The sequence below is a fragment of the Cetorhinus maximus genome, unplaced genomic scaffold, assembly GCF_964194155.1.
Source record: "Cetorhinus maximus unplaced genomic scaffold, sCetMax3.hap1.1 HAP1_SCAFFOLD_917, whole genome shotgun sequence".
Taxonomy (NCBI): Eukaryota; Metazoa; Chordata; class Chondrichthyes; order Lamniformes; family Cetorhinidae; genus Cetorhinus; species Cetorhinus maximus.
In genome coordinates, this window is record NW_027596859.1 from 66,074 (window position 1) to 89,207 (window position 23,134).

At 56.7% G+C, this 23,134-nt stretch overlaps 1 protein-coding gene and 1 pseudogene across 1 annotated transcript in view; one reads left to right on the forward strand and one right to left on the reverse strand.

The window, feature by feature from the left end:
- arhgef1 (Rho guanine nucleotide exchange factor (GEF) 1) overlaps window positions 1-23,134 on the forward strand; it is a gene marked incomplete at its 3' end in the record, with an annotated part of 108,323 nt that overhangs the window by 33,369 nt on the left and 51,820 nt on the right. The window contains exons 8-11 of the mRNA XM_078536121.1: window positions 4,348-4,371; window positions 12,963-13,068; window positions 18,412-18,523; window positions 20,283-20,306. Of these exons, the coding sequence (XP_078392247.1) occupies window positions 4,348-4,371; window positions 12,963-13,068; window positions 18,412-18,523; window positions 20,283-20,306 (266 nt within the window). The remainder of the gene's footprint in view (window positions 1-4,347; window positions 4,372-12,962; window positions 13,069-18,411; window positions 18,524-20,282; window positions 20,307-23,134) is intronic.
- LOC144675119 (uncharacterized) lies at window positions 18,792-20,012 on the reverse strand (annotated as a pseudogene).

The window sequence follows — 23,134 nt, forward strand, 5'->3', positions numbered from 1 at the left end:
CTGTCCCCATCAAACACTCCCAGGACAGGTACAGCACGGGGTTAGATACAGAGTAAAGCTCCCTCTACACTGTCCCCATCAAACACTCCCAGGACAGGTACAGCACGGTGTTAGATACAGAGTAAAGCTCCCTCTACACTGTCCCCATCAAACACTCCCAGGACAGGTACAGCACGGGGTTAGATACAGAGTAAATCTCCGTGTGAAATGAGCCAAGCTGTGAGCCTCATTCTCCCAGCCTGTGAACTCAGTGCAGAAACCACGGAGAGTGACTGGTTTGAAGAATGCACAGAGCGTTACCATGTGCAGCTGGCGTGGCGTCACTTGGCAAGGCTTCGGGTTGGAGATGACAGCCTGCCTTTGTCCAAAGGCTGAATCACATTTTGGAGACGCTGCTGGATGCAAGTGTGCTGAGGGCTGAGGGCTGTGAGCTGCTCACCACTGTGGGAACCGAGTCCTCCCTTCGCCCACGGCTTTGTGGGTAACCCTGGAGTGGCTACCCCTGAGCAGGGGAAACCTCGACAGCCTGCTGGGCTGCATGGCAGGAGTCACTCGACACTGGTCAGTCGACTGGTTTGTCCTCCAGGCTGAACCCCAGCCCCCAAAACCCGCAGCCCCTTCAGCATCTCACTGAGATCAGCAGAGTCAGGAGATGGGACTGCCAAGCCCCCTTCTCAGAGCGCCTGTTACATCGCAGAGGGGGCAGGCTTCCTGCTTAAAACTGCTAACGCGTTCATTGTCACACCTGTCTTCACACATTTCCTTTCCATGTCAAGTTCAGTTAGTAAAGCGCCCATTCAATCCCCCCTAACACAGCTTTCATGTCTCACGCCAAGGTGACGTCCCTCATGATCTAACACTTCACAAAGATCCACACTGATCATCGCTGACCAGGAGTGTGACTGGTCTGGTGTGTTACTGACCCACACAGATCATCTCACAAATTGCAATGTGATGATGTCCAGATCACTTTTATGATGGTGGTTGAGGAATAAATAATGGCCTGGATGATAGAGAGAACTCCACAACTCTTCTTCCAAGTGTGGGTGTGAGATTTTTTACATCCACCTTGGAGGGCAGGCTCCTTGGTTAAGTCTAACCTAAAAGACAGCACCTCCAACCTTCCAACTGTCCCTCAGCACTGACCCTTCAACACTGCATCACTCCCTCTGTACTGACCCTTTGACAGTGCAGCCCTCCCTCAGTACTGACCCTCCGACAGTGCAGCGCTCCCTCAGTACTGACCCTCTGTCAGTGCAACACCCCCTCAGTACTGACCCTCTGACAGTGCAGCGCTCCCTCAGTACTGACCTTCTGTCAGTGCAGCACTCCTTCAGTACTGACTCTCTGACAGTGCAGCACTCCCTCAGTACTGACTCTCTGACAGTGCAGCACTCCCTCAGTACTGACTCTCTGACAGTGCAGCACTCCCTCAGTACTGACCCTCTGACAGTGCAGCACTCCCTCAGTACTGACTCTCTGACAGTGCAGCACTCCCTCAGTACTGACTCTCTGACAGTGCAGCACTCCCTCAGTACTGACTCTCTGACAGTGCAGCGCTCCCTCAGTACTGACTCTCTGACAGTGCAGCACTCCCTCAGTACTGACCCTCTGACAGTGCAGCACTCCCTCAGTACTGACTCTCTGACAGTGCAGCACTCCTTCAGTACTGACTCTCTGTCAGTGCAGCACTCCTTCAGTACTGACCCTCCGACTGTGTGGTACTCGCTCTGTACTGCTCCTCCAACAACGTAGGAATCCCTCAGTATTGCCCCTCCAACAATGCAGTACTTCCTAAGTACCGACCCCCTCTCACAGTGCAACACTCCCTTAGTACTGACCCTCCAACAGTGCTGGGATCCCTCAGGATTGGCCTGGGTTATGGGGCTCCATTCCATGGAGTGGGGGCTCTATCCCATGACCTCCTGCCACAGAGGTGACAGTGCGACCCAGTGTGAGCCAAGCCGATTGCCGTGAGAGCTGCAGTTGGGCCGTTTTCTCTGGGCTGGAGAGGGAAAGCGATGAGTTGGCGTCCCCGCTCCTGAAGGCAGCCCAGTGGCTTCGGACTGTCCGCCTGAATGGCTGTGTTTGCATAGCTCAGGCGTGATGCCCATGCAGTTCAATATCCGAGGGCGACGGACGGGAAGCTGTACCTGTATCCCAGCAAGAGTCTCAGCGGGACCCTCCGGGGAGCAGAGGTGGTATTTGGTCTCGCAGGGAGAGAGAGAGAGGGAGAGACACCTGGCAGAAATATTGGTTAACTGCTGCGTGAGAGGAGACCTGTGGAGATCCCAGGTTCTCTTTGTCTCTCGTTTATCCCCCCACCCCGGCCCTTGAAGCGTAAACCCAGCCTTGGATTCAGGAAGCGCTGCTGGGAATGCTACTCGAGCTGATCAGCTGGAAAACCAAAGGATGACCAACACTGTGTGGCCTGCAGGAACGCACTCGAGAGGGACGCGGGGATGGAGGGGGAGAGAGAGAGAGAAAGAGATGGAGTAAATTTGCTGGATCACAGTCATACCCAGGACAGCCTCACTGTCTCTGGGACGAGCTGTTCGACTGAGATCTGTGGTCCGCGCGCTCTGGTGGATGGTGAAAGTCCCCCATGGGCACCGTTTCAAAGAAGGGCGGGGTTGTGGTGAGTGGGTGGGTGGGTAGGTGGGGAGTTCTCCCCGGCGTCCTGAGGGGCCAAGCCTTCCCACCCTCAACCAACATCACCGGTCGTTGGCCTCACTGCCGTTTCTGGGAGCTTGCTGTGCGCAAATTAGCTGCGGCCTCACAGTGGCACGGCTGCACTTCATCGGCTGCGGGGGCCGCTTCCTGAGGTGGCAAAAGGCGCCCGAGCAGTGCGATCCTGGTCGTTGACTCTTCTCCCTGAGGAATCCTGGCCATTGGAGAGCGGGTGGGAGGGCGAGCGAGATACGGGGAGCTGTGCCGGAGGGAGACGGGATGGAGAGGGCCGCGGGCGTTTCGTGTTGGGCTCTGGATCCTTGACCGCACGAGAGAGGGAGGGAGGCCACATGAGCGTTCAAATCCGGAGCAGGAGTTGGCCCCTCGCCCCTGCTCCGCCATTCAGTAAGATCGTGGCTGATCGGACTGTCACCTCCCGCCTCCCCCCGATAACCCTTTCACCCCCCCCTGGTTTACCTACCTAACTCTGCCCCTTTAAAATATAATCCAAGACTCTGTCTCCACTGCCTTTTGAGGAAGAGTTTTCTAAAGACTTGCAGCCCTCGGAGAGAAAAACATTTCTCCTCATCTCTCTCTCTTACATGGGCGACCCCTTATTTTTAAACTGTGTGACCCACCCCCCACCCCAGTTCTAGATTCTTCCACCAGAGGAAACAACCCCCTCCACATCCACCCTGTGAGTCCGCAGAGCCGGGAGGACCCGAGTTTGCCCTCACGGTTGAGGGAGATTGCATTTTATTTAAAGAAAAGAGAGGGTGCGACAGGGATGCCTCTGGAAGGCGCTGTCCCTTTAAGAGGCGACTCGGACCGGACTTGGCTTGTGAGCACAAACCAACGCCCCCCCTTCCACCACCACCACCACCACCACCGCATAGAGAGGCAGGAAATAGATCTGATGTTAAACAAGCAACAGGAGGAAGACGTTCTCCCTGGGAACAAGAGACTGCAAGTGAGTGACCTCACCGCCTCATTCATTCAGTGGGAAACATGTGATCCTGATCCCTCGGGGTGGGAGAGAGAGAGAGAGAGAGAGAGAGAATGAATGAAGTCAGTTTCCTGGCTGCTAATTGGCTGCCGGTCCCAGGGCCTCCTGATTGGTCACAGCTGTGACCCCCCCCTCCCCTCCCCAACCCCGACAACCCATCCCTTTGTATCCGCGTTTTAAAGGGATCCAGAGGGAAAACTGAGTAAAGTTGTTGCATCATCGGCGAGGCGCGGGGATAAAAAAGAGAGGAGGTTCTGTCCAGCCTGCAAGCCCACTCGTCCTCCAGGCAGTCCAAGACCAGCGTCCAGCTCTCTCCACCGCTCTCCCCGTCAGATCATGCACAGCCAGCCAACCAAAGCTTCAAACACTGCAGCACTGGCGATCTGGCAACATGATCTTCCACCGGTGAGTTTGTGTCTGTTTCTGCCCTGTGCTTTGAAAGGTGGAAGTGTCAAACAACGAGGAAAGCCCCGAGTTTGGTCTGTGTCTGTGTGTGAGACTGCATCTACTTTATCTCCTTCCTGTTTGTGCTCGCTCGCTCCCTCCCTCCCTCCCTTCCAGGGTTGCTGCTGATGCTCGGTTTTGTCAATGTGATGATTCCCCTGCCTTGTCGCCTCTGTTTAAACACCCAGGATTTCACCAAGCTGCTTTTGTTTGTTTCTCCCTTTCAGGTCCAATACAGACGACGAGAGAAGGTAGGGATGGCAGTGTCTCCCTGTGTCTGTCTGTCTGTCACTATGCCTTTCTCCCTCTATCTGTCTGTGTCTGTCTCTCTCTCTCCATCTCTGGGTGTGTCTCTGTCTCTGTGTGTGTGTGTGCACGCGCACATGTGGCTCCCCCTCTGTCTCTCTGTGTGTATGTGTCCATCTTTCTCTCTGTATCTGTGTGCATGTGTCTCTCTCTGTGTCTCTGTCCTGCCTATCACTGTCTCTGCCTCTTCCTTCTGTTTGTTGCTCTGTCTTCCTGTTTCTTTTTTGCATGTGTTGGTATGTGTATCCTGGGTGTGCAACTCTGTCTCTGCACATGTCTGTGTGCACCTGTGTGTCAATGCAGGTGTGTACCTGCGTCTGTGTGCGAGGGGGCGCGGTTATCGGTGTGCGAGGGGGGCGCGGTTATCGGTGTGTGAGGGGGGCGCGGTTATCGGTGTGTGAGGGGGGCGCGGTTATCGGTGTGTGAGGGGGGCGCGGTTATCGGTGTGCCAGGGGGCGCGGTTATCGGTGTACGAGGGGGCGCGGTTATCGGTGTGCCAGGGGGCACGGTTATCGGTGTGCGAGGGGGCGCGGTTATCGTTGTGCCAGGGGGCGCGGTTATCATTGTGCCAGGGGGCGCGGTTATCGGTGTGCGAGGGGGCGCGGTTATCGGTGTGCCGGGGGCGCAGTTATCGGTGTGTCAGGGGGCGCAGTTATCGGTGCACAAGAGTGCACGGTTGTCTGTGCGCAAGGGTGTGCGGTTGTCTGTGCGCACCCGTGTGCGGGTGTGTGCCTGTGTGCAGGCATGCGCCTGTGTGTGGTTGTACGTCCGTGTGCCTGTGTGCAGGTGTGCGCCAATGTGTCTGTGTGAGCCGGTGTGCGGGTGTGCGCCCGTGTGTGTGCGGGTGTGCGCCCGTGTGTGTGCGGGTGTGCGCCCGTGTGTGTGCGGGTGTGCGCCTGTGTGCGGGGGTGCCCCTGTGTGCGGGTGTGCGCCCGTGTATCTGTGTGTGCCTGTGTACGGGTGTCTCTGTGTATCTGTGTGTGCGGGTGTGTGCCTGTGTGCGGGTGTGTGCCTGTGTGCGGGTGTGCCCGTGTATGGGTGTGTGCCCGTGTATGGGTGTGTGCCCGTGTGCGGGTGTGTGCCCGTGTGCGGGTGTGTGCCTGTGTGCGGGTGTGCCCGTGTATCTGTGTGTGCCTGTGTACGGGTGTGTCTGTGTATCTGTGTGTGCGGGTGTGTGCCCGTGTGCGGGTGTGTGCCCGTGTATCTGTGTGTGCCCGTGTATCTGTGTGTGCCCGTGTATGGGTGTGTGCCCGTGTATGGATGTGTGCCCGTGTATGGATGTGTGCCCGTGTGCGGGTGTGTGCCCGTGTATGGGTGTGTGCCCGTGTGCGGGTGTGTGCCCGTGTGCGGGTGTGCGTCCGTGGCATCAGTGCATCAATGTGATTCTTGTGATGGCCCCTGGTATGGGAGGGGAATTGTGGGACCGTTTGTTAAAGGGAAAATCCTAAACCTAGGCACAGATGCACGGACACACCAATATACTCACACTTACACTTTTTCTCTCACACATGCACACACTCTTGCACACCCACGTCCTCACATTCACACACACACACACTCTCAGTGTCACACACACACGCAAACTCATGCTCACGCACGCCCACATGCGTGCACACACAAACATTCATACACTCTCAAACATTCTCTCACATTCACACACACTCTTACTCTCACATATTGACTTGCTCGCACGCACACACAAACACACACAAACACGCGCACACACACACACTCGAGTCTCACTCGCACACACACTGGACTGGCTCACTCTGCAAGTTCACTTGCACACACTCACACCCTCACATTCACACACAATCACAATCACACACAATCACAATCACACACATGCACAACAGACACACACACTTGCACACTTTCACTCACTTGAGTTTCAGTCACTCAAATCGCGCACTGATGTGCACGACACATGCATGGACAGCCTGATCCCAACACACACATTTGCAACTGCACACTCGCTCTGTCACGCAAATGCACACAGACACACACTCTCTTTCTCACGCACACAAACACACACTTACAATCTCACATTCACATACTCAGACAAACACACTCAAGACATATTCACACTCACTCATTCTCACTCTTACATATGACTCGCACACACGTTTGCACAAACGCATGCACTCGCACACTTGTGCGTGTGCATAATTACGCAAACACACACAGACTATTGCCTCTGAAAGAAGGGAGTTTGGGACTCTGGAAGAGGAGTTTCGCATGGGGGTCTTACAGTTCTCAGTCGGTTTCTGGTCCTCTACCAACTGCACTCTTGCTGGGGTTCAACAGCATGTCAGACTCACAACCTGCCTGAGATTTAAACACACCAATGTCAACCTGCACCAATGCAGCCACGTAAACCGGCACCAATGCAGCCACGTCAACCGGCACCAATGCAGCTGTACTCACCTGCACATATACATATATGCAAACAAGATCATGCAAACCTTCACAAACATGCACACAGGCAAACACCTCACAATGAAGTGTATGCCAAATACATGCAGAATCCTCGCATTGATAGTTGTATGAAATGCTTCACATGCACACAAACGCAGATATCCTGCCTGCTCCACCTTTCAATATGATCACGGCTAACCTTGGCTGCAACTCCATTTTCCCGCCCGCTCCTCATGTCCCTGAATTCCCCAAGACCAAAAATATATCTTTCAGCCTCACGCGCTCTCTCTCTCTCACGCGCTCTCTCTCTCTCTCTCTCTCTCACACGCTTTCTCTCTCTCTCTCACGCGCTCTTTCTCTCTCTCTCTCACGCGCTCTCTCTCTCACGCGCTCTCTCTCTCACGCGCTCTCTCTCACGCGCTCTCTCTCACGCGCTAGCTCTCTCTCACGCGCTAGCTCTCTCGCACTAGCTCTCTCTCACGCGCTCGCTCTCTCTCTCACGCGCTCGCTCTCTCTCTCACGCGCTCGCTCTCTCTCTCACGCGCTCGCTCTCTCTCTCACGCGCTCGCTGTCTCTCTCACGCGCTCGCTCTCTCTCACGCGCTCGCTCTCTCTCACGCGCTCGCTCGCTCTCTCACGCGCTCGCTCGCTCTCTCACGCGCTCGCTCTCTCACGCGCTCGCTCTCTCTCACGCGCTCGCTCTGTCACGCGCTCGCTCTGTCACGCGCTCGCTCTGTCACGCGCTCGCTCTGTCACGCGCTCGCTCTGTCACGCGCTCGCTCTGTCACGCGCTCGCTCTCTCACGCGCTCTCTCTCGCTCTCTCTCGCGCGCTCTCTCTCGCTCTCTCTCGCGCACGCTCTCTCGCTCTCTCGCGCACGCTCTCTCTCTCGCTCTCTCTCGCGCACGCTCTCTCTCGCTCTCTCTCGCGCGCGCTCTCTCTCTCGCTCTCTCTCGCGCGCGCTCTCTCTCGCGCGAGCTCTCTCGCTCTCTCTCGCACTCGCGCTCTCTCTCTCTCTCGCACGCACACTCTCTCTCGCTCTCTCTCTCGCTCTCTCTCGCGCACGCTCTCTCGCTCTCTCTCGCGCGTGCTCTCTCGCTCTCTCTCGCACTCGCGCTCTCTCTCTCGCACGCACACTCTCTCGCTCTGTCTCGCGCGCGCTGTCGCTCTCTCTTGCGCGCGCTGTCGCTCTCTCTCTCTCTCGTGCGCGCTCTCGCTCTCTCTCTCTCTCGCGCGCTTTCTCACTCGCCCGATCGACAAACTGACACACACAAACACAAATCTGCAAAGCCACATCCACACAAATTTAAACACATGCACATGCACCTACACCCAGCCGGACCCGTCTCCCTACACCCAGCCGAACCCGTCTCCCTACACGCAGCCGAACCCGTCTCCCTACACGCAGCCGGACCCGTCTCCCTACACCCAGCCGGACCCGTCTCCCTACACCCAGCCCGACCCGTCTCCCTACACGCAGCCGGACCCGTCTCCCTACACCCAGCCAGGACGTGAAGAGAAACTTAGAGCCAGGAACGCAGCTGTTCCTCACACCAGCTGCGGAGGGGGTGGGTGGTGTAGGGTTGCTCTGAGGCAGTGGGTTCACCCCCCCCCCCCCCCCCCCCCCGCCCCCACCCCCCGTCATCTTCAGTGGGTGTGGGAGAGGAGAGCGAGAAGGGGATTGAAAACAGTTATTTTGGTAAAAATTCCCCCAAGCCCACCCCCCACCCTTGAAAATAACCTGAACAGGAATGAAAATTCAAACGCAGCTGAATGAGTATGTGGCCATTCTGCCCACCCTCACTGAGGCTGTGTGCGTGGGAGAGGACAGGATTGTGATACCTTCCAGGGTCGAATGGCCTAACGCTCATGCAGGAGGCTGTAATGGGGGCAGGGAGTGGCGCAGGGAGCAGGGTGCTGGGTAGAGTGTGGGATGTGTTATGAAGGCTAAGAAGAAAGATTCAGCATCAGTGAAGCCAGAGAGAGAGAGAGAGAGAGAGAGAGGGGGGGATTGAGTCGGGAGAGCTGGGCAGTGGGTGAAAGTGCCACTGAGGGACAATGGTTCATTGATATGTGTCTGATTTTGTTTTAGTTCCCGGCCCACTAGCTCTCCCACCTCTGCCAGCGTGGCAATCCCAGTCTTGGGTGGAGCTGAGCTTCCCGTCCAGAAACACCCCTCCCCTCCTCTTCAAGGGGTTGCTAATTGTAGACATCCTCCCTCCCTCCCTCCCTCCCTCCCTCCCTCGGCTGCCAGAGGTCAGGACACTGAAAGGAAGGAGGAGGGGAAAGGGAGGTCCTCACAGCTTTCTGATGTAATCTCAGTGCAACAGCAAAATGTGGAAAGAAACATACAGAGGGGCGGGGTGAGGGAGAGAGACACACACACGAAAGGAGAAAGAGAGAGAGAGGCACAGAGGGAGAAAGAGACTTGCACAGAGAGAGAGAGAGAGACACACAGAAGGAGAGAGAGAGGGGCACAGAGGGAGAAAGAGACTTGCATGGAGAGAGAGAGAGACACACACAGAAGGAGAGAGAGAGAGAGGCACAGAGGGAGAAAGAGACTTGCGCAGAGAGAGAGAGACACACACAGAAGGAGAGAGAGAGAGGGGCACAGAGGGAGAAAGAGACTTGCACAGAGAGAGACACACACAGAAGGAGAGAGAGAGAGAGGCACAGAGGGAGAGAGAGAGAGAGACACACACAGAAGGAGAGAGAGGGGCACAGAGGGAGAGAGAGAGAGAAACACACACAGAAGGAGAGAGAGAGAGAGGGGCACAGAGAGAGAAAGAGACTTGCACGGAGAGAGAGAGAGACACGCACACAGAAAGAGAGAGAGAGGGGCACAGAGGGAGAAAGAGACTTGCACGGAGAGAGAGAGAGGGGCACAGAGGGAGAAAGAGACTTGCACGGAGAGAGAGACACACGAGAGAGAGAGGGGCAAAGAGGGAGAAAGAGACTTGCACGGAGAGAGAGAGAGACACACAGAAGGAGAGAGAGAGAGAGGCACAGAGGGAGAAAGAGACTTGCACGGAGAGAGAGAGAGAGAGACACAGGAGAGAGAGAGAGGGGCACAGAGGGAGAAAGAGACTTGCACAGAGAAAGAGAGACACACACAGAAAGAGAGAGAGAGAAAGAGGGGCACAGGAGAGAGAGAGAGGGGCACAGAGGGAGAAAGAGACTTGCACAGAGAGAGAGAGAGAGACACACAGAAGAGAGAGAGAAAGAGAGAGGGGCAAAGAGGGAGAAAGAGACTTGCACGGAGAGAGAGAGAGAGACACAGGAGAGAGAGAGAGGGGCACAGAGGGAGACAGAGACTTGCATGGAGAGAGAGAGAGACACAGGAGAGAGAGAGAGGGGCAAAGAGGGAGAAAGAGACTTGCACGGAGAGAGAGAGAGACACAGAAGGAGAGAGAGAGAGGGGCAAAGATGGAGAAAGAGACTTGCACGGAGAGAGAGAGAGAGACACAGGAGAGAGAGAGAGGGGCACAGAGGGAGAAAGACTTGCACGGAGAGAGAGAGACACACGGAGAAAGAGAGGGACACACACGCACAGAGAGACACACACATGGAGAGACGCACAGTAGAGAAAGAGAGAGCGACACAAGGATGGAGAGGCACACAGGGAGGAGAGAGAGAGACACATGGGGCGAGAGAGAGACACACAGGAAGAGAGAGAGAGACACACACACACACACACGGAGAGAGAGAGAGAAGAGACACACGGAGAGAGAGAGCGCCACTCTGAGAATGAGACAAACATGGAGGGAGAGGCACAGAGTGAGAGAGAGAGACAGACACAGGAAGAAACACACGGGGGGGGAAGAGAGAGAGAGAGCACGAGAGAGGGAGAGGGACAGGGAGAAAGAGAGAGACACACACGGAGGAAGAGAGAGAAAGAGGCACAGAGGGAGCAAGAGACACTGGGGGGAGAGAGAGAGAATAAGAGAGAGACAGACACAGAGGGAGAGCAAGAGACAGAGACACACACCGAGACAGACAGAGATACAAAGAGACAGAGGGAGAAAGAGAGACCGATGTAGAGGGAAAGTCAGAGTGGGAAAGAGACATGGGGGCAGAGAGACAGACAGACAGAGGGAGAATAAGGAGAGATAGGCGCAAAGGGAAAGAGACAGAGAGACTCTCACACATGGAAAAAAGAGAGAGAGACATGTAGAGACACAGACAGAGAGGGAGAGAGAGACCCAGAGACAGAGGGAGAAAGAGAGAGACAGAGAGGGAGAGGCAGACAGAAGCAGGCAGGCAGAGGGTGAGGCAGACAGACAGACAGAGAACACTAGGAGGGAGGGTATATGTCCGAGTGACTGACCCCAGGAAGTGCCAGCCATTCTGCTGGACAGTGACTGAATGCTGTTCCCTTGTTTCTGAGCACCGCTGGGGTTAGGCAGCAGTGTGTGGGGATATGAGAGAGTCCAGGATTGACATTCCCACACTTGGGCATCTCTCCATGTCTTCCATCCAACCACATGGGACCTGGGTCTGGGAGAATGTGTGCCTCTGCTCTGTCCCCTGGGGCCTTGGTCCTCTTCCAGGAAAGGATTTTCAAAATAAACTCCTGGCTTGCCACAGATGACTGTGTGCTGCTGGCTGTGAGATTGCAGGGTCGGGGAGGTGGGGAGGGGGTGTGATACCCCAGGGGAAACACAGTCTGCACATTTTCCCAAACGCTTTTTGCATGTTTTTCACTTTGTTTCCACTCCCAGAGCCCCCAGTGCAGTCTCCAACAGTGCTTCACTGCTCAGCAGCTGACTAACCAAAGCCTATTCCCTGTATCCACTGCCCCCCCCAACACCACAGAACCCTCCTTCAGACCCGGAGATTCGAGCCAGTCATGGGAACTTGCAAGAGGTGACCATCAGCTCCCATTAGGAGGAGAAAGGGGAGATGTCAACAATGATCCCGTACTCCCGGTGTAGGTACTGCATGGGTTAGATAGAGAATAAAACTCCCTCCACACTGCCTCCATCAAACACTCCCAGGACAGGTACAGCACGGGTTTAGATACAGAGTAAAGCTCCCTCTACACTGTCCCCATCAAACACTCCCAGGACAGGTACAGCACGGGGTTAGATACAGAGTAAAGATCCATCTACACTGTCCCCATCAAACACTCCCAGGACAGGTACAGCACGGGGTTAGATACAGAGTAAAGATCCATCTACACTGTCCCCATCAAACACTCCCAGGACAGGTACAGCACGGGGTTAGATACAGAGTAAAGCTCCCTCTACACTGTCCCCATCAAACACTCCCAGGACAGGTACAGCACGGGGTTAGATACAGAGTAAAGCTCCCTCTACACTGTCCCCATCAAACACTCCCAGGACAGGTACAGCACGGGGTTAGATACAGAGTAAAACTCCCTCTACACTGTCCCCATCAAACACTCCCAGGACAGGTACAGCACGGGGTTAAATACAGAGTAAAGCTCCCTCTACACTATCCCCATCAAACACTCCCAAGACAGGTACAGCACGGGGTTAGATACAGAGTAAAGCTCCCTCTACACTGTCCCCATCAAACACTCCCAGGACAGGTACAGCACGGGGTTAGATACAGAGTAAAGCTCCCTCTACACTGTCCCCATCAAACACTCCCAGGACAGGTACAGCACGGGGTTAGATACAGAGTAAAGCTCCCTCTACACTGTCCCCATCAAACACTCCCAGGACAGGTACAGCACGGGGTTAGATACAGAGTAAAGCTCCCTCTACACTGTCCCCATCAAACACTCCCAGGACAGGTACAGCGCGGGGCCAGATACAGAGGCTGCTGAACAAATTCATGAGAGACGAGGGCAGTCCCGGGTCCCCTGCGCCCTGCGAAGCAGGCTCTCCCTCATCCGGTTATTAACCCGTGCCCCGATGCGCTGATTGAGCGTCAGTGGCTATTCGACTAGGGCGGGCTTCACGCTTTGGTGGGCCGCCGGTTGATCTAAAGAGCGGGGGGGGAGTGAAAGCGGGTTGTTGCCAGCTGACGCCAGCTCCGACCGGCGGTTTCGGGGAGCTAAAAGGTGCGGCGACGAGGAGGCCCGACTGACTGAAACTCTGCTCTTCTTCCCTCTCGTCCCCGCTCCCGCCTCTTCCGACCCTCCCACTGCAGCACCTCTGTCTACAACGCCGTGGTGACCTACATGAAGCACCTTGGCGTGAAAACCAAGGAGCCGCGGATACTTGAGAAGAAGCGACACTTTTTAATGCGCAGGAAGGTGAGTGAAGGGCCTGAGGCTGGGGGAAGGGGTGGAGGGAGGGTGCAAGGGACCCCCAAGGCTGCCCCCGGAGGCTGGGGGAGATGGCACCGCCAGACCTGAGATTCGGGAGAGGTTGGCATCTTCGCGACCCCCCGCCCCACCATGTGGGGCATTCAGCCTGACCTCAATAACCAGGCTTCACTCTCTTCATCCCCCAAGTCGCATTTAAGCATGCACTTGCCCTCAGGACCATTGTGGGGGGCGGAGGGGTGGGGGCGGGGAATGAGGCAGGATTTCTGCCATCGATTATTTATTCAGTATCTGCCCTTGCCCTCCACTGTGGGTCGGGGAGTGAGAGGGTTGGTGGGTGCTACAAGTCCGGTCTTGCCTGTGATGCCCACATAGCCAAATAGCCACCATGGTGGTGGTGGTGGTGGTGGAGGGCGGGGTGGGTGGTGGGGGTGCGCGGCCGGCGGTGGAGGGTAGGGTGGGCGGTGGAGGGTAGGGTGGGTGGTGGAGGGCGGAGGGCGGGGTGGGTGGTGGTGGGCGGGGTGGGTGGTGGCGGGCGGGGTGGGTGGTGGCGGGCGGGGTGGGTGGTGGCGGGCGGGGTGGGTGGTGGAGGGCGGGGTGGGTGGTGGAGGGCGGGGTGGGTGGTGGCGGGCGGGGTGGAGGGTGGGGTGGGTGGTGGGGGTGTGCGGCCCGGGGAGGGGAGTTGCTGAGTGTGTGCCTCGAGTGCAGCCAATGCCTGTGGATCCCGGAGAGTCTGCTGTCTCAGCCGGGACATGGAATTGGCTGCAGGCCCAGGGAAGGTTTCCTGTTCCATTGCACTGGAAGCACAGAAAGAGCCTGTTTGGCCCCTCAAGTCTGTGCTGGCTCAGTGCGAGTCCCAAACTAATCCCACTGCCCTGCTCTCTCTGCATGTCCCTCTATCAATCCCAAACTAATCCCATAGCCCTGTATCAATCCCAAACTAATTCCGCTGCCCTGCACCCTCCCCATAGCCCTGTATCAATCCCAAACTAATCCCACTGCCCTGCACCCTCCCCATAGCCCTGTATCAATCCCAAACTAATCCCACTGTCCCGCTCTCCCCATAGCCCTGTATCAATCCCAAACTAATCCCACTGCCCTGCTCTCTCCCCATAGCCCTGTATCAATCCCAAACTAATCCCACTGCCCTGCACCCTCCCCATAGCCCTGTATCAATCCCAAACTAATCCCACTGTCCCGCTCTCCCCATAGCCCTGTATCAATCCCAAACTAATCCCACTGTCCCGCTCTCTCCCCATAGCCCTGTACCAATCCCAAACTAATCCCACTGCCCCGCTCTCGCCCCATAGCCCTGTATCAATCCCAAACTAATCCCACTATCCCGCTCACTCCCCATAGCCCTGTATCAATCCCAAACTAATCCCACTGCCCCGCTCACTCCCCATAGCCCTGTATCAATCCCAAACTAATCCCACTGTCCCACTCTCTCCCCATAGCCCAGTGTCAATCCCCAAACTAATCCCACTGTCCCGCTCTCTCCCCACAGCCCTGTATCAATCCCAAACTAATCCCACTGTCCCACTCTCCCCATAGCCTTGTATCAATCCCAAACTGATCCCACTGCCCCGCTCTTTCCCCATAGCCCTGTATCAATCCCAAACTAATCCCACTGTCCCGCTCTCTCCCCATAGCCCTGTATCAATCCCCAAACTAATCCCACTGTCCTGCTCTTTCCTGCTCTTTCCTACCCTCAATCCCAAACTAATCCCACCTGTCCCGCTCTCTCCCCATAGCCCTGTATCAATCCCCAAACTAATCCCACTGTCCTGCTCTCTCCCATAGCCCTGTATCAATCCCAAACTAATCCACGTCCCGCTCTCCCCATAGCCCTGTATCAATCCCAAACTAATCCCACTGTCCCGCTCTCTCCCCATGTCCCTGTATCAATCCCAAACTAATCCCACTGCCCCGCTCACTCCCCATAGCCCTGTATCAATCCCAAACTAATCCCACTGCCCCGCTTACTCCCCATAGCCCTGTATCAATCCCAAACTAATCCCACTGCCCCGCTCACTCCCCATAGCCCTGTATCAATCCCAAACTAATCCCACTGCCCCGCTCTCTCCCCATAGCCCTGTATCAATCCCCAAACTAATCCCACTGTCCCACTCTCTCCCCATAGCCCAGTGTCAATCCCCAAACTAATCCCACTGTCCCGCTCTCTCCCCACAGCCCTCTATCAATCCCAAACTAATCCCACTGTCCCACTCTCCCCATAGCCTTGTATCAATCCCAAACTGATCCCACTGCCCCGCTCTTTCCCCATAGCCCTGTATCAATCCCAAACTAATCCCACTGTCCCGCTCTCTCCCCATAGCCCTGTATCAATCCCCAAACTAATCCCACTGTCCTGCTCTTTCCCCATAGCCCTGTATCAATCCCAAACTAATCCCACTGTCCTGCTGTCTCCCCATAGCCTTGTATCAATCTCCAAACTAATCCCACTGTCCTGCTCTCTCCCCATAGCCCTGTATCAATCCCAAACTAATCCCACTGTCCCGCTCTCTCCCCATAGCCCTGTATCAATCCCAAACTAATCCCACTGCCCCGCTCTCTCCCTATGTCCCTGTATCAATCCCAAACTAATCCCACTGCCCCGCTCTCTCCCCATGTCCCTGTATAAATCCCAAACTAATCCCACTGTCCCGCTCTCTCCCCATAGCCCAGTATCAATCCCCAAACTAATCCCACTGTCCCGCTCTCTCCCCATAGCCCTGTATCAATCCCCAAACTAATCCCACTGTCCCGCTCTCTCCCCATTGCCCTGTATAAATCCCAAACTAATCCCACTGTCCCGCTTTCTCCCCATAGCCCAGTATCAATCCCCAAACTAATCCCACTGCCCCGCTCTCTCCCCATAGCCCTGTATCAATCCCAAACTAATCCCACTGTCCCGCTCTCTCCCCATAGCCCTGTATCAATCCCAAACTAATCCCACTGTCCCGCTCTCTCCCCATAGCCCTGTATCAATCCCCAAACTAATCCCACTGTCCTGCTCTCTCCCCATAGCCCTGTATCAATCCCAAACTAATCCCACTGTCCTGCTCTCTCCCCATAGACCTGTACCAATCCCAAACTAATCCCACTGTCCCGCTCTCTCCCCATGTCCCTGTATCAATCCCAACTAATCCCACTGTCCCGCTCTCTCCCCATAGCCCTGTATCAATCCCAAACTAATCCCACTGCCCCGCTCTCTCCCCACAGACCTGTACCAATCCCAAACTAATCCCACTGTCCCGCTCTCTCCCCATAGCCCTGTATCAATCCCAAACTAATCCCACTGCCCCGCTCTCGCCCCATAGCCCTGTATCAATCCCAAACTAATCCCACTGTCCCGCTCTCTCCCCATAGCCCTGTATCAATCCCAAACTAATCCCACTGCCCCGCTCTCGCCCCATAGTCCTGTATCAATCCCAAACTAATCCCACTGCCCCGCTCTCTCCCTATGTCCCTGTATCAATCCCAAACTAATCCCACTGTCCCGCTTTCTCCCCATAGCCCTGTATCAATCCCAAACTAATCCCACTGTCCCTCTCTCCCCATAGCCCTGTATCAATCCCAAACTAATCCCACTGTCCCGCTCTCTCCCCATTGACCTGTATCAATCCCCAAACTAATCATTCAACTAACTTTTGAAAAATGATTTTAAATTGAAGCTCGCTAATCATTTTTTCCCTCAGCAGTGGGAACCCCCGACCCCCTGCCCAGAGCCCAGCAGTGCTTTGCTGCCCTATAGAGCATGAACCGATCCCTCTCCCTCTCCCCTGTGACCCTTCCCCCCTTCCCCCCCGCCCCCGCAACAGCCCCCACCCCTTCTTCAAACCCAGGGGACCCCGAGCGTGGAGCTCCCATTGCAAAGTGGGAAAGTTAGGCGGGATGGCGATGCCTTTGTGGCCGAATATCCTGGCAGGCACGCCAGTAACGGGCACTTGGAAATGGAAACACCTTCTCTGCACCTATCCCACTGAACCTCGATGACCTGCGTCCGGTCACCTCTCGACCTTCTCTCACTGGGTGACGTCGCGATGAGCTGTGGGTGGCGGCGGGTTGAGACCCAGGGCCCCATGGCGTGAGCCGAAGCAGCCCGGGAGGCTTGCTGGGAGCTCAGTGTCCAGGGCTCCATGAACGTTGGGAAGACTGTAGCCATCGCCTTCAGGCCCAACAACAAACTCTGTTCCTCAATCACTGACGCCATTCCTCTTCCTAACAACTGTCGGACGCTGAACCAGACTGTTCACAAGTTCACCCTGTGATAAGCCTCCGACCACATCATCACCATGACGAAGACCACCTATCTCCAGCTCCGTAACAACCCCCCCCCACCCCACCTCAGCTCTTCCACTGCCAAAGCCCTCACCCCAGCCTTTTTTTAGCCCCAGACCTGATCATTCCAATGCCCTTCTGCCTGGCCTCCCAGATTCTGCCCTGCGTGAGTTCATTCAGACCTCTGCTGCTGTGCATCCCGACACAAGGTCCAGTTCGTCACCCCCTGGACTCGCTGAGATACAGCGGCTCCCAGTCCGGCAGCACCTCGATATTAAAATTCTCATCCCAGTTTTCAAATCACACCAAGGCCTCCCTATCTCCGTCACCTCCTCCAGCCCCGACAACCCTCCCTATCTCTGTAACCTCCTCCAGCCCCGACAACCCTCCCTATCTCTGTAACCTCCTCCAGCCCCGACAACCCTCCCTATCTCTGTAACCTCCTCCAGCCCCGACAACCCTCCCTATCTCTGTAACCTCCTCCAGCCCCGACAACCCTCCCTATCTCTGTAACCTCCTCCAGCCCCGACAACCCTCCCTATCTCTGTAACCTCCTCCAGCCCCGACAACTCTCCCTATCTCCGTCACCTCCTCCAGCCCCGACAACCCTCCCTATCTCTGTAACCTCCTCCAGCCCCGACATCTCTCCCTATCTCCGTCACCTCCTCCAGCCCCGACAACCCTCCCTATCTCTGTAACCTCCTCCAGCCCCTACAACCCTCCCTATCTCTGTAACCTCCTCCAGCCCCTACACCCCCCCCATCTCTGCCTACAACCCTCCCTAAACCCCATCCCACCCATCTTACTCTCTCGCTCTCACTCTCTCTTTCTTTCTCTTTCTCTCTCTATCTCCATCTCTAAGATGGTCCTTAAAAGCATCCCCTTTGACTAAGCTTTTGATCACCCATCCTAATCTCTCCTGTCGGCCCCTGGTGTCAGGTTTCTGCCGCTTTGATGCTGCTGTCAGACAGTTTGGGATGTTTTGCTCTGTCTAAGGTGCTGTTTAAATGTAAGTTGTTGTTGCTCACTGAGTGCTGTGCTGTGCAGGGGCCTGCACCAAGGAAGGACAGCGATCCAGTCAGGCCTGATGAGAAGAAGAGGAAGGGGATTGGCAGCATTTTGGATCTGAGGCGACAGCCTCGCAATGAGCCCAGCAGCAGTGAGTAACAACCACATACTCCTTCCTCTGAGACGTGTGCGCAGGGACAGCACGGAGCCACTCTGAGGGGGAAGGGAGATCCTGGAGAGGGGGAACGGGGATCCTGTACCCTGGAGAGGGAGATCGGGGATCCTGTACCCTGGAGAGGGAGATCGGGGATCCTGTACGCTGGAGAGGGAAATCGGGGATCCTGTACGCTGGAGAGGGAGATCGGGGATCCTGTACGCTGGAGAGGGAGATCGGGGATCTTGTACGCTGGAAAGGGAGATCAGGGATCCTGTACGCTGGAGAGGGAAATCGGGGATCCTGTACACTGGAGAGGAAGATCGGGGATCCTGTACGCTGGAGAGGGAGATCGGGGATCCTGTACGCTGGAGAGGGGGATCGGGGATCCTGTACGCTGGAGAGGGAGATCGGGGATCCTGTACGTGGAGAGGGAGATCAGGGATCCTGTTCCCGGGAGAGGGAGATTGGGGATCCTGTGCGCTGGAGAGGGAGATCGGGGATCCTGTGCGCTGGAGAGGGAGATCGGGGATCCTGTTCCCGGGAGAGGGAGATCGGGGATCCTGTACGCTGGAGAGAGAGATCGGGGATCCTGTGCGCTGGAGAGGGAGATCGGGGATCCTGTATGCTGGAGAGGGAGATCGGGGATCCTGTGCGCTGGAGAGGGTGATCGGGGATCCTGTGCGCTGGAGAGGGTGATCGGGGATCCTGTACGCTGGAGAGGGGGATCGGGGATCCTGTACGCTGGAGAGGGAGATCGGGGATCCTGTACGCTGGAGAGGGGGATCGATGATCCTGTATGCTGGAGAGGGAGATCTGGGATCCTGTACGCTGGAGAAGGGGATCAGGGATCCAGTACCTGGGAGAGGGAGATCGGCGATCCTGTACGCTACAGAGGGAGATCGGGGATCCTGTACGCTGGAGAGGGAGATCGGGGATCCTGTACGCTGGAGAGTGAGATCGGAGATCCTGTACGCTGGAGAGTGAGATCGGAGATCCTGTGCGCTGGAGAGGGAGATCGGGGATCCTGTACGCTGGAGAGGGAGATCGGGGATCCTGTACACTGGAGAGGGAGATCGGGGATCCTGTACGCTGGAGAGGGGGATCGGGGATCCTGTACGCTGGAGAGGGAGATCGGGGATCCTGTGCGCTGGAGAGGGAGATCGGAGATCCTGTACGCTGGAGAGGGAGATCGGGGATCCTGTGCGCTGGAGAGGGAGATCGGGGATCCTGTACCTGGGAGAGGGGGATCGGGGATCCTGTACACTGGAGAGGGGGATCGGGGATCCTGTACACTGGATAGGGAGATCGGGGATCCTGTACCTGGGAGAGGGGGATCGGGGATCCTTTGGACTGGGGAGTGTAAGGGAAGGAGAAGGCAGGAAAGCAGAGCAGAGAAAGGGAAGGGATGGGAAGGAAGGAGAGGGGAGCGAGCGAGGGAAGCGGAGGAAGTGGGGAAGGGGTTGGGTGAGGGACTGACCCCCATCTCCCCAGAGCAGCTTTCGGAGTGGGGACGTTTGCTGCCCTCTGCTGTCGCCTGCCTGTAAGTGAAAGCTGCAGGATCGCAGGCAGCAGTACTGGTCTACTGCCACTAGATGGTGGTGCCCTCCACCGTCGGATCCACGGGGCACTCTGCTCCAGAGCAGGAGAGGAGTGAGGGGATGGAGCCAGAGCGCAGCAGTGTAGAGGGCTCAATAACCACTGCAAACCTCCGGCCGCTGAACCCGCTGCTTAATTCTTCCTTTTGCTTTTCCAGGTGCTGACCCGCGACCAGAAGGAGGTAGATTTTCCTGCTGAATCTCTCGTTTCCCGGCCTGGCTCTCGTGTCAGGATCTTTCCCGGCGCTCACTGTGGGATAGCAGGGAGGCGACGGGAGGAATGGCAGCGGGGAGTGTGTTCGGTGGGAGGAAGGCGGGAGGAGGCTGCAGAGTCGGGGACCATCTCCCCCTCCCCACCCCCCCTCCCAATCCATTCGGAGAGGGACCCCCCCAGAGACAGAGGCCGGAACGACTCGAGCCAGACCGGACCCCGCTCCGTGGGGAAGGCCGTCCCCCTTGGCTCTGGGGTCCCACCGGCCGGAGTCCAGACCGCCCGTCGGATCAGCCACCTTCTCCAACGGGGTAGCAGGCTCGAGAGGGGCCGAGTGGCCCCCTTACTCCCTGCTCCTAGGCCCCACGCTCCTTGCCCAGCGGGGGGAACCTTCCGGCACATTCCGAGTCACGTCCAGACAGCTTGCGTCCCGGATAGGACCGTTCGGGGAGTTCACGGTGGTCCCCAGGCACTTGGACCAAGCCTGACACGGAGTCTCGGGGGGGACATCAGGACCGGGGGGGAGGGGGGTCCAGACGCCAGGCCAGAGAGGTGGGTTTGAAGGGGCACCTTAATGGAGGAAAGCTTGGTCAAGAGGCGGAAAGGTTGAGCAAGGGAATTCCAGAGCTCAGGACCCCCGCCCCAATGCAGCTGAAGGCACGGCCGCCAATGGCGGAGCGATGGGAATTGTTGAGGGGGGAGTGGCCAAGTGCACAAGAGGCCAATAGTGGAGGAGGTTACAGAGATAGGGAGGGGTGTAGGGGGCTGGAGGAGGTGACAGAGATAGGGAGGGTTGTCGGGGCTGGAGGAGGTTACAGAGATAGGGAGGGTTGTAGGGGGCTGGAGGAGGTTACAGAGATAGGGAGGGTTGTAGGGGCTGGAGGAGGTTACAGAGATAGGGAGGGTTGTAGGGGCTGGAGGAGGTTACAGAGATAGGGAGGGTTCTAGGGGCTGGGGGAGGTTATAGAGATAGGGAGGGTTCTAGGGGCTGGAGGAGGTTATAGAGATAGGGAGGGTTGTAGGGGCTGGAGGAGGTTACAGAGATAGGGAGGGTTGTAGGGGCTGGAGGAGGTTACAGAGATAGGGAAGGTTGTATTGGCTGGAGGAGGTTACAGAGATAGGGAAGGTTGTCGGGGCTGGAGGAGGTTACAGAGATAGGGAGGGTTGTATTGGCTGGGGGAGGTTACAGAGATAGGGAGGGTTGTAGGGACTGGAGGAGGTTACAGAGATAGGGAAGGTTGTCGGGGCTGGAGGAGGTTACAGAGATAGGGAGGGTTGTATTGGCTGGGGGAGGTTACAGAGATAGGGAGGGTTGTAGGGGCTGGAGGAGGTTACAGAGATAGGGAGGGTTGTAGGGCTGGAGGAGGTTTCAGAGATGGAGAGGGTGTGAGGGGCTGGGGGAGGGTACAGAGATAGGGAGGGTTGTAGGGGCTGGAGGAGGGTACAGAGATAGGGAGGGTTGTAGGGGCTGGAGGAGGGTACAGAGATAGGGAGGGTTGTAGGGGCTGGGGGTGGTTACAGAGATAGGGAGGGTTGTAGGGGCTGGAGGAGGTTACAGAGATAGGGAGGGTTGTCGGGGCTGGAGGAGGTTACAGAGATAGGGAGGGGTGTAGGGGCTGGAGGAGGTGACAGAGATAGGGAGGGTTGTAGGGGCTGTGGGAGGTTACAGAGATAGGGAGGGTTGAGGCCATGCTGGGGTGTGAATAAGGTGAATATTAAAATGATACATTCCCCTGCTGGAAGATGATGTTGCTCAGCGAGCACTGGGGGTGTTGGATGAATGGGATTTGGAGTAGGTTTGAACGTGCTGTATAACAGTTTGGGATGGAGCGTGGGAGACCAGACAGGAATGTGTTGGAATAGCCCAGTGTGAAGATAAAAAAGGCTGGTGTGAGGGTTTCAGCAGCGGATGAGCTGTAGTAAGTGTCATTAACCTGTGTTAGTGATATTGGCTGAGGGATAATTATTGGCCTCACTGCAGCAAGGAGAACTCCCCCGTTCTCCATCTAACAGCGGTCAGGGTATCCACCTGACAGGGTAGATGGACCCTGGTTAAATATATGAAACATGGCCCTTCCGACAGCGCAGCACTCCCTCAGTACTGACCCTCCGACAGTGCAGCACTCCCTCAGTACTGACCCTCCGACAGTGCAGCACTCCCTCAGTACTGACCCTCCGACAGTGCAGCACTCCCTCAGTACTGACCCTCCGACAGTGCAGCACTCCCTCAGTACTTACCCTCCGACAGTGCAGCGCTCCCTCAGTACTGACCCTCCGACAGTGCAGCGCTCCCTCAGTACTTACCCTCCGACAGTGCAGCGCTCCCTCAGTACTGACCCTCCGACAGTGCAGCGCTCCCTCAGTACTGACCCTCCGACAGTGCAGCGCTCCCTCAGTACTGACCCTCCGACAGTGCAGCGCTCCCTCAGTACTGACCCTCCGACAGTGCAGCGCTCCCTCAGTACTGACCCTCCGACAGTGCAGCGCTCCCTCAGTACTGACCCTCCGACAGTGCAGCGCTCCCTCAGTACTGACCCTCCGACAGTGCAGCGCTCCCTCAGTACTGACCCTCCGACAGTGCAGCGCTCCCTCAGTACTGACCCTCCGACAGTGCAGCGCTCCCTCAGTACTTACCCTCCGACAGTGCAGCGCTCCCTAAGTACTGACCCTCCGACAGTGCAGCGCTCCCTCAGTACTGACCCTCCGACAGTGCAGCGCTCCCTCAGTACTGACCCTCCGACAGTGCAGCACTCCCTCAGTACTGACCCTCCGACAGTGCAGCACTCCCTCAGTACTGAC